Source organism: Alosa sapidissima, chromosome 4 (genome assembly GCF_018492685.1).
Source record: "Alosa sapidissima isolate fAloSap1 chromosome 4, fAloSap1.pri, whole genome shotgun sequence".
NCBI lineage: Eukaryota > Metazoa > Chordata > Actinopteri > Clupeiformes > Clupeidae > Alosa > Alosa sapidissima.
The window spans coordinates 3,424,492-3,441,671 of record NC_055960.1 but is presented as its reverse complement, the minus strand read 5'-3'; the positions used below and the strand labels follow the sequence as shown (position 1 = coordinate 3,441,671).

Genomic DNA, 17,180 nt, shown 5'->3' with positions numbered 1-17,180 from the left:
ACTCAACATCTTTAAGTGCAAAGCCAGAGACATATGGGGTGGGACTTTGGCCACTGTGCTAACATTGATTTGATGTCATATTGTGCTGACATCTGTGTGAGTAGTGTGTGGTCTTCACTCAGAAGTGTGTGCACTAAGAAACATGTTTCTCAGCATGGCACAGGTTGATTGTATAAGTCAAAAATGAATGGCTTTGAGATGAAATGTTAAGTAGTTTTGTTAAGGTTCTTGTGTACAGTATGTGTGTGACTGTGCTAACTCTAACCCCAAGAGTTGAGTTGCATGCAACTCTAACCCCAAGAGTTGAGTTGCATGCTGCCCTCATTATTGGCTCATTCATAATGGCCTGCATGACCTGTTTAGTTTATGGGTAGCTGCTGTGAAAGACTACAGACTTCATCCCATTTCCCTCCCTCCCTGTCTGAATATCAGAGCACCTTCATCTTCTTAAATGAGACTATGCATACTAGCACGGAGGTATAGTCTACCTAGCCAAATCCATACACAAATCTCAGATCACTCATTATTATTGTACTGTATTTGTTATGGTTATGGTTATGGAATTGAGCAGATGTTTTTGTCCAAAGCGTCTTACAACATAAAACAATACAATAGTTAGAAATCAACAGTAAAAAGTTGGTAAGACTACATTAAGAAATAGCAGTAATAACAATAATGTCAATGCAATATCAACGATCAATATTGAAAATAAACAATACCATACAAACCATAAATCGTAAGAGCCACGAAATTATCGCAGGAATGCAGAGCACGCGGCAACTCATTCAACCAACGAGGAACCACAGAGGAAAAGAGGGAGTTTGATCTAGCATTTATGGCTGCTCCACACAACAGACTCTCATCAGAAGATCACACTGGGCGGTTGGGGATGTAGAGCTGGATCATAGAATTGAAATAGAGGGAACAGATCCAGTAAGTGGCCTATAGGCCAAGTAATAATGATAGAGTAACTAAGAGAGGAGTTACATGTGTCCTCTTTGGCTTAAAGACCAGCTGCAGCATTCTGAATCAATTGTCACCATCTCACTACACAAGCAGGCCGCCCAGCTAACAGTGAATTACATAAGTTACAGTTTGGAGATGACCATGGCCTGTACTAGAAGTTGTGCCATATAAGGTCTGATCTTCCTAATGTAAAGAACAAACCAACATGATTTTGCATTCGAGGCTACATGCTCAGAGAAGTTAAGTTAGCAGATAAGATGATAAGATAAGTGTAAGTATAAGTATAAGTAAATACTATTTTTATCCCGTGAGGGAAATTTGGTCTGCATTTATCCCAATCCGTGAATTAGTGAAACACACACTCAGCACACAGTGAACACACAGTGAGGTGAAGCACACACTCCGACGCAGTGAGCTGCCTGCAACAACAGCAGCTTCTCATGACTGCTCATGCTGTTTCATTTCATTTATTTATTTATATGGACAACACACATCAATCAACATTTCTGTAAATGTACCTGTGTTAGCCAGGTGGCTAATTTTGGTACTGCAGTCCTTTGGCAAGATGTTGTAATAATTATTATTATACGGCTCTTCACAATGCTAGTAGAACGCTCCATTGACTTGAATGGGATTTCCCAAATGTCTACCGGTTATTGTTTTTGTCTAAGGATCTCTAAATATTAACCGCTGTCAATGGCAATGGATTTTCATTTAAAAGTGAAGACAGACGGTTGATCAGCTGTGTTCTAAAGAATGTTTGATTCAAGTTCAGCGTGTGTTGCAAACTATTTGTTTCTCAGCAAAAGCCACAACGCAACGGTAACAAATAATGTAAAGAGACATATCGTGGAGTTTTTTTTCCGTTTTGGCAAGTATTTGACTATGACTTATTTTCCCAACGGCGTTCTATACATTATCCCTTCCTTAAAGCAACACCAAAGAACTTTTCCTTTGTCGCACGCACGCTATTTGTTTATCCAGCAATGGCTTTACAAATAACGATGTCCATAGACAAGGTAGAATATGTTGCATGATTTTATGAAAGTACGATGTATTGCGACATCATGGAAGTCAAATTTGTAGTTTCTTATGTCTCATTCCATCGAACTACAAACCCGCTACCCGATCTGGCAAACTTACATAGTGCGGTTACAGCCGATAGAGGGCCGCGAAGCGAATGCAGAAGTGCCGTTCACCCTGTTACGAGTCGATGAACCAAGGAAACAATTTTGGAAACATTATTTTAAGGTACAAAAAACTCTTTGGTGTTGCTTTAATTGACTTGAACAGTTCATTACTAAGCACTTTCAGACATACGTGTAAGACCGGAGGTTCTGCCGATGTTAAACATAACCGGTCATAGGGAAGTCCGAATTTAGCCGGTTGTTCTACTACTCCCCCCCTAGTATTTCCTCCGGACATTATGTAAATGTGCTGTGTCTGAACGAGGCGTAGAACATGTGGTTAAAATTCACACCTGGTGAGAGGGCGTGTTGGTGACGTTTCTTTCGTATGGCAAGCTGTTTAGGACATAACGTCTGTCAAAATAACGCCTCCACGTGTAGATTTTTTACTTCTTCAGGAGTAAAAAATAGACGTCTGAGCGTCAGACGTCATATTTTTACGTGTGCCACGCGCAAAAACTTTACGTCTGACGTCAGAAGTAAAAAAATGACGATGATGATGGATGATTTGCTGCAATGCCAGAGCCTATGTGCCAGAGTAGACACAGCATTGGCTGCTGGAAACAGGAAATGCAGCCGCTATAGTTGCAGCAGAAGAAACAAGATGCCAGAGCAAATCTTTTTCTATGGCTCTGGATTTTGCTAACAGAGTTGCCCAGTTAGGGGCTCGTCATCACTTTTGTCGTCACGTTGTAGTTCGTTTGTAGTCCATGTGGCCTTTCATGTTCAACAGTTTTAATGTGAACTTAGGAATCTGCTGTTTTTGTCACTTGAAAGCTGCATATCTTTCTTTCACAAGCGTCTTACACTATATTATAAGCAAATACAGTTGTTTAATTAGGATTAGTGAGTGTATGTTTTAACCTTTGTTGTGGCATCCGTGTTTGTCACACACTCCGACGGCAAAGCACATGAACACTCGCTGTGGGAAAAACAAAGTAGCCACGGGGACGGTCCTTGTCATTCCGAAGTGCCTTGAATGCACCCTATGGTCCGCAGGTTAGCATCATATCTGAATCATCCGAAGGGTACCTCCGTTTGACAAACCTCCGCATATACTCCTAGCCTGGCTAGCGCCACCACTTCTCAATGAGACGTGGTCTGGGAACCAAACGTTCATTTTCTCGTATTTGAAAAAAATGCCCAGATCCGTTTATTGGGTGCCACGGATGTCTATCAAATGCGTCTGTGCATAGCTCATCATCGTCTTGCTTTCCCCCCTGTTCTGTGATTGGTTCCCTATCTCAGGCGAAAATTTGCTCCATGGTCTCCAGGCTGCCTTAGCAGCGTGAATCAAATCGCGCGCAAGGCAGCATGGGAACACCCAGGCTAATATACTCCGGAGGTTAGGCTATATCTGAAAGCGCGTACTATTACCCCATGGCGAATGCAACACCAAAAGAATTTGATCTCTTAGAAGTGTGATCATGTCGGCCTCACGTGTGAACCTTACTCTGACTGTTTTGTTGTTCTATTCATACAGGAGCCCAGCAACAAGCGCATAAAGCCACTCTCACGTGTCACCTCATTGGCCAGCCTCATCCCTCCGGTCAAAGCTGCTCCCCTCAAACGCATTGGACAGACTTTGCAGGTGTGCTTAGCCTACTGTCCCTCTCCTATTCCTCTCTCTCTCTCTCTCTCTCTCTCTCTCTTTCTCTAACACACACATTTCTCCCATCTCTCTTTCAGTACTTCCATTAGAATATTATATTCAGATAGTATTCTCTGTTGCAAAAATTGCTCTTGCTGCTATCTCCTCACCATTGTGCAAATGGCATGTGTGAGCTGAGTGTAAGAAAATGGGAAAGAACAGAGGAAAAGCTGATTGTCATTCTATCTGTATACGTGGAAATGCAATCCTGTGTGTGTGCGCCAGTAAGAGCATCACTCTGTGTGTCTGTGTCTGTCTATTTATCAGCTCTCTCCACTGATAGTTTGAACAAAGCAGTTGAAAACTACCCTATAGTTAAGCTAAAAACTGAGCCAAGTCAGTCAGTCACACTACCATTTTTTGTCTATAGGCAAAATAAGGTTAATTGTTTAAATCAGTGTTTTTTTTATATTAAAATACCGAAGCCGTATCGTTATACCGCACCGTGGGCACACTGTACCGTTGCATCCCTAGTTCGTGCTAACTTACATTCTCAGCCAAGTATTTCATTTTTATGTTGTCCTTCTATTTGTCCTCCCTTCTCCCACCGGCCTCTCTTAGCGGTCCATCAGTTTCCGCAGTGACAGTCGGCCGGAGACTGTGCCCCCCCGACCATGGAGTCGCCAAGCCCCTCCAGCAGTCACCAAAAGGCGCGACAGCAAGCTATGGAGCGAAACCTTTGACGTACGTCTGGACCAGATGCTCTCATCCAGAGAGATCAAGCGGCAGGAGGTGAGAGACGAGACATCTGTCCAGAGGAAAAGCTTGTTCGTATATTGGGACACAGAGCAACATTTGAAAAGAAGTTTGAAAGAAAAGAGAAAATGAAATAAGCACATAAGAAAGAGATCATTCAAAAGATAATTCAAAACAGAGCAAAAAAAGTGGTTGTTGCACGTTGGTTCCTGGCAACTGTAGATTGATAGACAACACATACACACACACACACGCACACACACACACACACACAGAGATCTAAATATTAGCACACTCAAACATGTGTGACATATTGGCACACACAGAGCTTAATCAGAACTTCTTGTTCAGACACATAGCCCTAGTGCACAAATTATGGCTGTTGGACTCAAGTGTGCAGTGAGCAGCAGCCAGACACGCTGCCACTGTCACATCATTATGCATGCAGCTCAGAAAAAGCAGTTTTACCTGGAGCTTTGTCAGAAGAGCAACCCAACCACTGTCTGAGCAGGAATGATTTTAGTCAATATAGTCTGGTAGTAGTTAGCAGAACAATAACACAAATGAGGTTGTCTGATTCTGCTTGTTTTCATGTTTAGCACCGATATCTCAAAAGTAACAGTAGGAGTACTGAGTAGCATTCAGCACGTTCATTTTAGTCCATGCACACAAACACACACACACACACACACACACACGCACACCCCCTCTCCCAAACTGAGTTTCCTTTCAACCAGGCAGACTTCAAAGGACATGGAATACATTGTGGACAAAGCCAGAGCAGCTGCTGGGAAGTATTAGGTTTGCCAGAGGTCACAAGGTTTCTGCTTTCTGTCTTGGTTAGACTGGTTGGTGAATGAGGCCCACTGTCTTTCACCCTTTGAATTGTACACCTCAACATTTCAGATATATGACAATTTACTGTGAATATGGCTTTCTCCAAGGTTTAATTTATAGATGAAATTAATTGTATCAGAGTTTCACCTTCATGCATTTTGTTTTGAAATAATGACTTCTCTTGTGAATGTCTCTTTCACGCTCACCCTCTGTCACTCTCTCATACACTCCTGCTTTTCTGTTGCAGGCCATCTTTGAGCTGTCTCAGGGGGAACAAGACCTGATTGAGGATCTTAAACTTGCCAAGAAGGTTACATCTGCTTTTCTAATTAGTTTGCCTTCTCTTTCCGAGGCCTTTAGTACAGTAGGGATGGCAGACCCCAAACTCCACCACTTACTGTGGCAATCTCTGTTACTCCATCATTTTGAAATCATATACAGCATGGTGGGGTCAGAAAGGACTAGGAGGTATTATTTTAGATTATAGATTAGTTTGATTATATCTCTTAGTGCATATTAAACATGGGTTACATGGGTTTAAAAGGAGAAAGTGAAGCGATGCCATTACATGTATTATATTTCCAACAAATGTAACCAGTACCCAGTCATCACAAGTCAAGTGCATTGTGAACCACAAGTGCTCAATATATGCTTTGGCCTAATTTATAAAGTAGCCATTCATAACTTTATGAGGATCAACCATGGTGGCTATATACCACCTCTTACCTTACAATTCATACTGTGACATTTTCAGGGACCATCATTCTGACTAATTACTTAACCCCAGGACCTCCACTGAATAAAAATACTGATTCCCACATTGCTACATTACTGAATCCATGGTCAGGGTCAGGGACCACTGGCAATGTCCTCACGGACCACTGGTTGAAAACCCCTGATGTACAGGACCTGTGTGTTAAGTTATCTAGTGTGTTTGTCTAGTGAGCATTTCGCTTTGAATATCGTAGAAAAGTCCATTGCTCTGTCCAGACTGAGAGATTAAAGGTTCAGGAAACCATTGCTGGTATTTGACTTAATTATGTGATTAGAGCTCTTCTCAACTCAACATTTCTGTATTATAAATTCTTTATTCTATTTTTTTAATATATTGGATATATCAAGATGAAAACTTTTGGTGTAATAAGTCTAGATTATATCTTAAGTTTCACTTTTTATTGGAAAAAAATAACTTGCCCATGATATTCTCCTTTTTTGAGATGCACGTGTATGTGTGATTATTAACAGCCATAGGTCCCTCTTCCCCTCCTCTGCAGGCATACCATGACCCCATGCTAAAGCTGTCCATCATGACAGAACATGAACTGAACCAGATCTTTGGTACACTGGATTCTCTCATTCCTCTCCACGAAGGTGAGATTCATAGACACTGGTACTCTTGGGGCCCTATCATGACAGTCTAAAAGGCATGGTCACTGGCGAAAAGTTGAAACAGATCTTGTGGGTTGTCCACATTGGGTGTGGTGTGGTTATGAAACGTTATCAAACGTCCGGCGCTTGGTGCAAAAAGGTGGGCCTTATGTTTCTTAATCAGTCATGGGTGTGTTTTGGGCGTAACATTATTTAAACCAATGAGAATGACATCTGTCATTGCCTTTAACAGCGAGCAGCGCAACTTTAAACAGTGCATCGATATTTTGATAGTCAGCAGCGCATTTGAAGAAATCTGCTTGCATGCGAGACCGGAACAGGTATTCCACTAAACCAAGTTTAACTGAAAACTAGCAGAGTTTAGCCTACACGCAACTGCACTCGTCTATTATTTGAACTCATTGGCAAAGTGAAACTAACTTCACCTTGGTGTTAGTCAATGACAAAACAGTTATACACAGTTAATTACTTTCACTATTGACTGACAATGGGTTACCATCGAAAACATAGCCTGGAAAAAGCAACACTTACACCAATAATGTTTGAATGACTGAATAAAAAACGTTTATACTGAAGAGGAATTGCTTACATCTCGTGACAGTGCGTCTTCAGCTGTATATATTTTCATATTTGCCTTTCGCCTCTTGCCTAATCACTTTTATCCGTCATTACCAATTTGCAGATGGTGAATAACTACTCATTGTGAGATGTATTTTGTAATATCTTTATTCTAAATATGTTTCCCATTGTAATCGTGTAATTTGTAATGTTTTGCATGAATGTGCGTGCACTGGTGCGTGTTCGTGGATGAGAAGCATGCAGCAGTGTGCACTCACTGTTGATAATGGGCTCTTAAAATAACATATAAACAACTCACCATGGACTTCTGACCAGGTATTTCTTGGTCAGTGGTGTAATGCATTTTAGGTAGTGTACAATAGCGATTTTTAGACAATGCGCCAGACCCCTCATTAGGTCGTTAATTGCCACATCCCTTGGCACGTTGCTCAAAAAGATAAGAATAAGATAAGAATAAACTTTGTGCTGGGATAATAATCCGCTTTCCGCCAGGCGGCGAAATAGGGCCCTTGGTCTTACCAGCACAGACATGGTCAGAATATCAGTCTTTCTTTCCTTCAGATCTGCTCAGTCGCTTGAGGGAAGTCCGCAAGTCTGATGGATCTACAGAGCATGTGGGACACATCCTTGTTGACTGGGTAAAACACACACACACATGCATGTATTGAGGGAGGTTGGGGGTGGGGGGTGGGGGGAGGCCTGGGATGTTTACATCAATGAGTGCTCCAGGCTAAATGCATTGACTCTCAGCTATCCCTGTCTATCAAACCTTGTGGTAAATTGGACACAGCTCTCCATACTCCTCCTCCATATAGATACAGTAGATAGATAGATAGACATTTATTGATCCTTTTGGAAATTGCCCCTCTTGCCTCTCATATATCCCTGGTCTCTACATTAACTTCAGTAGTTCAAGCACATTTGCCTTTTTTCTTCTCCAATTTTCATCTAATGGAATTAAGCGCCTTTGTTACATGTCAGGGACAGTCACCAAGAACAATTGTAACTTGAAGGGGAAAGTCCAATGTACAGCAAAAACCATGCAGGATTCAACCAACACAGTGGTAGAAAAGTGTCTTTACAGCATTTGCTTTCACAATGCTAGTGAGACCATTGATGTCACATTTTTACTGCAGCTCTCACCCTGCTAGTGACCTATAACTTAAAAAGCTACAAATTTCCCCCGCAAAATGAGTCTTTGTATAACTTTTGATTGCGTAGCCCACAGGTGTATAAAATCAAGCACCTAGTTTATGAATGCAGACTGCATGGTGCTTGATTTTATACACCTGTGGCAAGGGACCTAATGAAATCCATGAATAGAAAGACCATCTTCAGTCTCTCTGCCTATTTGTTGTTTGTTTGTTCCACTTGTTTCTGCAGCTGCCATGTCTAGACTCATACAACATGTACTGCAGTAACCAGGTGGCTGCAAAAGCACTGCTGGACCATAAGAAGCAGGATCACCGCGTGCATGACTTTCTGCAGCGCTGTTTAGAGTCTCCCTTTAGCCGCAAACTGGACCTGTGGAATTTTCTGGACATCCCACGCAGCCGCCTTGTCAAATATCCCCTCCTCCTGAAGGAGATCCTCAAACACACCCCCAACGACCACCCTGACCGCCAACACCTAGAGGAAGCAGTGAGTACTACTGTACACTTAAAGGCTCCCTTATGAGTTTCTTTACCTTAACATAATGCACCTGGAGGAAGCAGTGAGTACACTACTGTCCACTTAAAGGCACCCTTAAGAGCTTTTTACCTTAACATAACGTTTCCAAAATCATTTTCCCAAATCATTTTGATGGCACATAACCTCATAACATGACGAACGGCACTTCTGTCATTGTTTTAGTGGCCCTCTATAGGCGATTACCGACCAAGCAACTTTCTGTGTTGGGGTAGGAACACTACAGTATATGCAAGCCAAACTGTTGCAACTCTGCCATCAATCATTATGTTAAGCCCGCCTAACGTCTCTATACACGATGTGATTGGCCCTATCGAAGTTTAATTTTTCCAGCTCGCAAGCCAACGGAGAGTTGCTAGACTAGCCCTGGCAGCAAATTAAAGACGCTAGGGTGCGTCTAGATTTCATACTGCAATGCTACAGGATTTCGGAGATCTCTTTCTACAGACTGCTGTCGGTGCTTTCCCTCTATATTATATCAGAGTTATGTTCATACATTGTAGCAAAAGACGCATATTTAGTTTGTTTATTATTGCGCTTCTCAACTGGGGGACCCTGAAAGCAAATCTGCTTAAGTGCTTCTTTAACCACACTCACACACTTAAACAACTACTAACACCTGAAGCAGATGTGTGGGATATACACATCTACCATAATTTGTTCAAAAGCAACCTTTATGGTCACCTCTATCACACAAATACTAACATGTTGAAATATACTGTACTGCACCCTACAAGACAACTTTTTCAGATATGCTTGCTTAAATGGGTAGTTTTACAATCAGCGTAAGTTCTTGACATTTTCTGCATACATGTGTGTGTACTTAAAAAAATGTGATTATGTTGGATAACTGTATGTTTGTTATTAATGACCAGACTCATATTAGGATCACCATGACAACTGGAAAAAAAAAGCAAAAATGCCATTTGTTGGCACAAAACATCTTTCAGTTTAAATTTTTTTAATTGATTTATTTTAACTACAACATTTCAACACATTATATCAACAATTTCTAAAAATAAAACTGGACCACATATGTTACAATTGTGATGTCAAAGAAAGCAGGGAAATATTATAATTTTAATAGAAATCTGCGAACCTGCACCACTCCCATTCGTGTCCCTCATTTCCACTATGTACAACTATTTCAGATTATGTTTTTCCTTTTCTCCTTCCCCATGTCTCTTCTGTCCTCTATAGATGAACATGATCCAGAATATTGTAGCAGAGATCAATGGACAGACAGGGGAGTCAGAATGCCGCTATTACAAAGAACGTCTTCTTTACCTGGAGGACAGTCAAAGAGACCTGCTGATTGACAGCTCCCGCATCCTAACCTGCCATGGTGACCTGAAGAACAACAAAGGAGTTGTGAGTTACTCTCTCTCTCTCTCTCTATCCCCCTCTCTCTTTCTCTCTCTGTCACTCACAAGCACACAGTGTTATGGACTTAGGCGAAGACTCACAGGATTGTATTTCCACATAAAGGGCGTGCCACGACGAAAAAAGTCCAGTGTCGTGGAAATCCATTTTGAGATTAAATGCAGAGAGGGTCGAAAAATTACTAAAATATGTATTTTCTAACCATGAACACATTCCTTTACCTCTTATCTATCACTCATTGACATATCTTACTGTAAAATGACCTAGAAATATGCCAAATGTGTAGACTGCGCATTAAAGTTTGGATAAAAAAGTTGATGTTTTTCTTCCTCGTTCAGACGATTGCTGTACATGAGGACAGTAAAGTTTCCGTTTTCTTTGGTCTGATAACTTCATGTTTTTGCTTTTGACCTCTTCAAAAAGTCATCATAAATAGGCTATCCACTCGTAATTATTCTGAAGAAATATTCTATTTTAGCCATGAGATTTAGGAGAAGAAACAGCCACCTAAAAAGTTGTTGCTGACCAGATTCCTCACGGAGATTGCACCTGACTGGTCTAATTCAATATGTTTTGGAGTTGCCGGCCTATTTAAAAGCAAAAACATTAGGCTATGCATTAAGCATTAGGCTATTTTTGTCCTTGTCATCTTCAGAAGTTGATCGAACATTATAGACTACCTCACAAGTTATACGAATGCCTCATGAGTTTTACCGGCTGCGTGAATGGAGCATTAGAAGCTGCGCTGTGTAGTTCGGATCTTTTCGGATTAAACCATAGAGATTCTGAAGCAATTCAATCTTCGGCTACGGATTTCTTTGGAGAACTGACAACAGAGATTGACAGCGACAGCACTGGGGCTATTTTAATTCCACAGGCAAAGTGAACTTCATCAGGATGCATAGTCTTGTGGCGATTACTTGAGAGGAAATATACATAATGTGCTCATATATACTTCACAAACATTAAAGCTGGTTTTCTCAAAACTTGCTTTTTTTGCTGAGATGAGGATAGCTTTCACATTTTGGCCAATTTCTCTGGGTTGGCTTAACGGAATTGAACAAATGACCCCTTGTTTTAAACCCTAAGGTCTGTGGATTATGAATATCCAATAAACCCATTTTTTATTTTGTCAAACTGGACTCATTTTGTGGTGGCACGCCCATATATTAAAATGTGCTTTCCCATTCTCTTACACTCAGAGTTCAGACACACCTATAGAGATGTAGTGGTTGTTGTCACAAATCATATCAGGGTCATGTTGTCAGGAAAACTTCCAATGGAACACCTGTATGTTAGCTTGCGTTTAAACAACTGTTGTGGGAACTGGATATTTGTCTTTGTAGTTTTTTTTTAAGTATAAAGAGGTATTGTTATTTTTTAAAAATGGGCAGTATATTCAGACTGTATAGGCAGGTTGACGCTATCATTTTTCACCGTTCTGGCAGCCTTTTTTTCCTGTTTAATGGGTTAAATTTGTTACATAACTGCTACATCTCTGTACACACACACTTGCACACTGCTCATTTTAAAATTCATGTGTGACACACTAAGTGTAAAGTGATGGATAGACCAAGGGGTTAGGTGAAGTGGAGTTCATGAGGTTAAACCTGAGACACACACACATTGCTCTCTACCCCTTCTCATGGCTCATTTGTTGTTATGTAAGCTGTCAACTCTAGCCAACTCTATCCTTGTTCCAAAGGATATCCCCTAAACACACACACATACATCATCCACATAACCACGCTCCCACACACATCACAGTCCCGAAGAGTTCTTTGAACATTCAGTCTCTCTCCACATCACAGACATATAGTTTGTGTTCCCACATAAACTTACTAATAATAGAGAAGACTGATTTTATTTTTTCATGAGTGCCAATGGTACAACTAAAAAAAAACTATCAGACCCTCTACTTGCCGGCCCTGTAATCACGTTTGTTCCTTTTTGCCGTCCAAAACGCAAATGGGAAACACCTGGTGGGACATTACCCCCCCCCCCCCCCCCACCCAGGCGACGCCGACCTGGTTAACTGCTAGTGAGGGCAACAGTGCTTCATTTCCATGCTGGTTTTAATGAGGAGTTCCCATCTTTGCACAGCATGGGCCTGGCAGTAATCAGTGGGAGCAGCTACAGAGAGGATGTAATCACAGGAGAAGATCCTCCAAAAAGTATTCATCTCATGGTGGTGGAGTTGGGAAGAGTGAGGGAGGGTGGGATAAGGAGGAAGACACAGCAGCATACCAGAGAAGGAAGAGTGAGACAGTTTGCAGCAACTGTGTTTTTCATGTTGTGTGAAAGCAGAGAGGGAAAAGGGAGATTAAAAGAGTTTGATCATTTCTCTTCTCATGAAAATGTGTACATTAATTCAGTTTATGCACTGAAGGCTCTTTAGCCAGATCAAATAAACAGGTACACTAAAGCAATAGCCACTACAACACAACTGATGCTCCACCGGAAATATACATATGTATGAGCTGGCTGAGGAGCCTTCTGTGCCTAATATAATTGGCTTTGCATGCTGGTTAAAGGTCAGTGCTTTACTAAAACCTCTTGACTTCATGAATGAGACTATACAGGTGGAATGATGACCGATGAACGTTTGCATATGCCATAATCCCATATTGATTCATTCTTCCTCCTTCTTCCTCCTTCTTCTGTCTATGGCAGCATAGAAGCACTCAGGCCTTCTAATGGAACCACAGAGTGCTAAATGCATGCTGGCACTTCATCATATTGCATTTGAAATGAAAGGCTTTAGTGATTCTCTCTTCTTAATTCTTAATTCTGTTTTACTTCTTATTTCAGCAACTTCAAAATACAACAGCCATGTTGGCTTGTATAAACATTCGGGCCCCCTACTAAATCAGAATTAGAGACATTTTGAGTCATTTTGTAGACATTTCGGGTTCTTTGCAGATCATTTTTAATCCTGAGCTATGTTTAGACTGTCCTCCGTGTAGATTATTTTAAGACATCACTGATTACATGTGGGCACTGCCTGGTATTCCAAAAGTTGCTACTATATCAATCTATTTAGCTCCCCCTGTTGGCTGCCAGTTAAATCTAAAAGCACAGTAACTTAAATTCTTCAATTCACTACAGGTAGACTATACTCTTACACAGTGCCTTTTTGAGGTTCAATAGACTAGTCAGAAAACAAAGGTTGCATGGATATTTTTGGACTTTTTTGCAAATGTAATTTTAATTTCTTTCATCTTCTGTTTTATTTTTGCTGTATTGTTTATTATGACCGCTGCAGAGATTTTTTTCTTCCAGATTTTTATTTTTTATTGATTTATTTTTTTCTTCAGTAATTTTGTGTCAACGATTCCTGAGACACTGAAAGACCAGGGTGCACGAAACTTGTTGAGCATGTAGCTGCACAAGGATGACACGGAAGCATTGTTTTTTGTTTTCAATCCGTCACCATCATTATGGATCATTATGACACCCTCTGAATGCATGCCAAGTTTCATGGAATTCTGATCATGGGGGATCATACAATAATGAATATATGTATACATTTAGTGACTGTACACTGCATGCACACACGCACTCATGAACACACGCAAACACACATAAAGATACATGCACACACATGCAGGCGCACACACACATAAACACACACACATACAGACACACATAAACACACACACACACACACAAGCAGAGACACATAAACACACACACACACACACACACACACACACACACGCACACACACACACACAAGCAGAGACACATAAACACACACACACACACACACACACACACACACACGCACACATGCAGGCATGCACGCACAGACTCACGTACACGAGATCTAGCCAGTTGGAGCGCACTCCGAATCCGGCGGCCTTGATGTCGAGCTCTCCATTTTGTTTCAATTTAAACCCGAGGAACTGGGGTTCATTCTGGGAAGCGTTAGGTATCTTGCGCCGTTGTAGGTGTAGAAGCAATGATTTGTGTTCAGCTCCCTAAGCGTCAGGTCGTCATTATGGAGCATGCTCAGCAGATGAGCTGTCCTGGAGGAGGTATAGAGCCATACAGTGCTTGGGACTCCAAGGCCTTCGCTCTTGCGCGACTGAAAAAGAATGTCCCGGGTTGTGCGGCTTTTTAGACAGAGCCATTTCCTCACAAGGTTCACTGGTTCATTGTTCATTGTTAACAGGTTTTGTTGTGAAATGTGCACACACATGCAGACACACGCAGACACACACAGAATATGCAGGACTGAGCGACGGTCATATTTTGTGCCACTTTGGTACATCTAGTGAGAATTCAACCAGAAGAGGGAATCTAAAACAACAAAAAATCTGCATTTCTAGTTCAGGTTCTAGTCTTTTGCATTCATTCGATTGGTTGTTTTTGTAGTGTTTTAATGACCAGTCTCGCAAGCTGAAGCTGAAGCTGGTTGGTACTGGTACTGGTTCTGGCTCTAACACATTGGTATCAAAATGGGAAGGAAATGATGACACTAGAGCTGGAGGAGTTCATTGCTCACCTTAAGTGGAAAATGCTTGGCCAAAAGTTTCTATTCAGATAACCTTGATTAGACAAGCTGACACCTTTGTTCTATTTTCTGGACAGGAACCTGCTGGAAACCAGTTTTTAAACTGAGTCAGGTCCAATTAAACTGTAACTTAAAGCGATGGTTTGGAGTAATTTCACCCTAGGGTCCTTTGCACCATGACCCGAGCCAAACACCCTCCCAGAACCTTTTTTCCCTTGGTCGAACCCTGGTCGAGTAGCGCTGTCAGAAACTAATGACGTTCTGCAGTCGTGATGGAACCAACTTTTATCTCGTAAATTACCCCACTAATAATGCCCTGAATGGTACGAAACTTCTGCAGTAGTACAACTATGACCTTAGTCCAATAACGAGGCATTAGAAAGTTTGTAAGTGCAACAGGAGTTTATTTAAATAAGACTTGCCGGATTATCTGCTACTATAGCGCTGCGTCGACGTTTCTTCCGTGATTTGGGAAAAGCCCACTGCTAAAACAACAAATCTAATGGTAGCTTGAGACTGACATTGGACTGGTATCAGAACAAAAACTACATTTTATGTGTATTTCCTGTGTACCTATTTCCTGTTTTCTCTGGTCATATTTTAATTAAGAACGTGAGAAATAAACAATATGGTCCATATAGCATTGCTGAAACAAAACATGTAAGGTGCCTGAGACTGTTGCACAGTACTGTAACAGCCATGCAAAGCAATTTAACTTGGCTCAGCCTATCTACCTTCATCAATAGTCACATCCATGATAAAGTACTTTTGCTGTGGCATTTATGCCTGATGAATGTTGCATTGATACAGAAAAAACATACTTAGTTTTAGAACGGTGGCTTGAAGTCCCTTTTTATTTCTTTCTCAGAAACTGCATGTGTTCCTGTTCCAAGACGTGTTGGTGATCACACGTGCCATCACCCAGAGTGAGCAGCTGTGGTACCAGCTGTACCGCCAGCCCATCCCTGTGCGTGTGCTGGAGTACGAGGACCTGCAGGACGGAGAGATACGCCTGGGTGGCTCCATCAGGGGGGCCTTCAGCAATAACGACAGGAGTGAGTAGACTGGCTAATGTTCACCCACCTACAGCAGCCTCTCTGCATCACCTCGTCTGCTTCTTCAGTCCTGGCAGGAAACACCCCTAATTAGAGACAAATGCATTATAGTCCCTCTTTTTATGAAAGTGTGTTCGAATACTTCCGGGGGATTATAGAGAGACTGACTTTTTTTTAATCGAATGACCATCCATAACCTCATTTCTCCTCTTCTGTCTATAATTTTTCAGCAAAGAACTTCTTCCGAGTGTCATACCGCTGTGGGGGCCAGCTGCAGTCCCACTGCTTTCAGGCCAGTGATGCCTTTAACAAGCAGCAGTGGCTCAATTGCATCCGGCAGGCCAAAAGTGCAGCTTCCATGGCTGCCGGAGACTTAAACCCCTTTTCCCAGCTGTCAACTGCCCCCTTGAGGTCCTCAGAGCCTGTGTCATCGCCCCCCCACCCAGAGCCAATGGAAGGCCTGGAGCAGAACGACACTGAACACTCCCATTGTAGCATGGACATCAGTGAGGGCTTGTGCGCCCCCAAAGAACACACAGAGTCGGCAGGGGATTCTGAAGTGTGATCAGCAGTTAGCGATGGATTATACAGACTGTGATATGATAGGATGTGAAGGTGGGATTAAAACCTCGCCATTTATGTATAAGTAAGTATAAGTATATATACTCTTTTGATCCCGTGAGGGAAATTTGGTCTCTGCATTTATCCCAATCTGTGAATTAGTGAAACACACTCAGCACACAGTGAACACACAGTGAGGTGAAGCACACACTAATCCCGGCGCAGTGAGCTGCCTACAACAACAGCGGCGCTCGGGGAGCAGTGAGGGGTTAGGTGTCTTGTTCAAGGGCACTTCAGCCGTGCCTACTGGTCGGGGTTCGAACCAGCAACCCTCCGGTAACAAGTCCGAAGCGCTAACCAGTAGGCCACGGCTGCCCCCGTTTGCTGCCCTCCTTCATCCCAAACTGATCCATTGATATACATGTTCATTATTGCTGCACAAGAGTCCGTTAACTTTGGTGAACTATAGTCATGGTTAGCAAGCACTTCTGTTGCTGTCTTGCCTTTATTTTTCATTCTCAGTTTTGTCATCCCTGTTTGTATGAACTGGTTATGGCATATGTTTATCTGTCTGTCTTTCTGTCTCTCTATCTGTCTCCCTCCATCTCCTATTTTGTCCTTACTGGTGTTTGTAGAAGAGGGTTGTTATGGCTGTGGTAGTTACAGTA

At 41.9% G+C, this 17,180-nt stretch overlaps 1 protein-coding gene across 5 annotated transcripts in view; it reads left to right on the top strand.

Annotated features, from left to right (window-relative positions):
* The window catches only part of arhgef3 (Rho guanine nucleotide exchange factor (GEF) 3), a 42,841-nt gene extending 26,141 nt beyond the window's left edge, over positions 1-16,700 (top strand). For 4 of the 5 annotated variants that reach the window (XM_042090032.1, XM_042090035.1, XM_042090034.1 and 1 more), the window contains 9 exons: positions 3,637-3,744; positions 4,366-4,536; positions 5,585-5,647; positions 6,612-6,708; positions 7,867-7,943; positions 8,689-8,946; positions 10,195-10,365; positions 15,765-15,951; positions 16,182-16,700. In XM_042090032.1, the coding sequence (XP_041945966.1) occupies positions 3,637-3,744; positions 4,366-4,536; positions 5,585-5,647; positions 6,612-6,708; positions 7,867-7,943; positions 8,689-8,946; positions 10,195-10,365; positions 15,765-15,951; positions 16,182-16,516 (1,467 nt within the window). In that variant the 3' untranslated portion in view covers positions 16,517-16,700. The remainder of the gene's footprint in view (positions 1-3,636; positions 3,745-4,365; positions 4,537-5,584; positions 5,648-6,611; positions 6,709-7,866; positions 7,944-8,688; positions 8,947-10,194; positions 10,366-15,764; positions 15,952-16,181) is intronic. The other variant, XM_042090036.1, reaches the window with a different exon arrangement.
* The last annotated feature ends 480 nt before the right edge of the window (positions 16,701-17,180 follow it).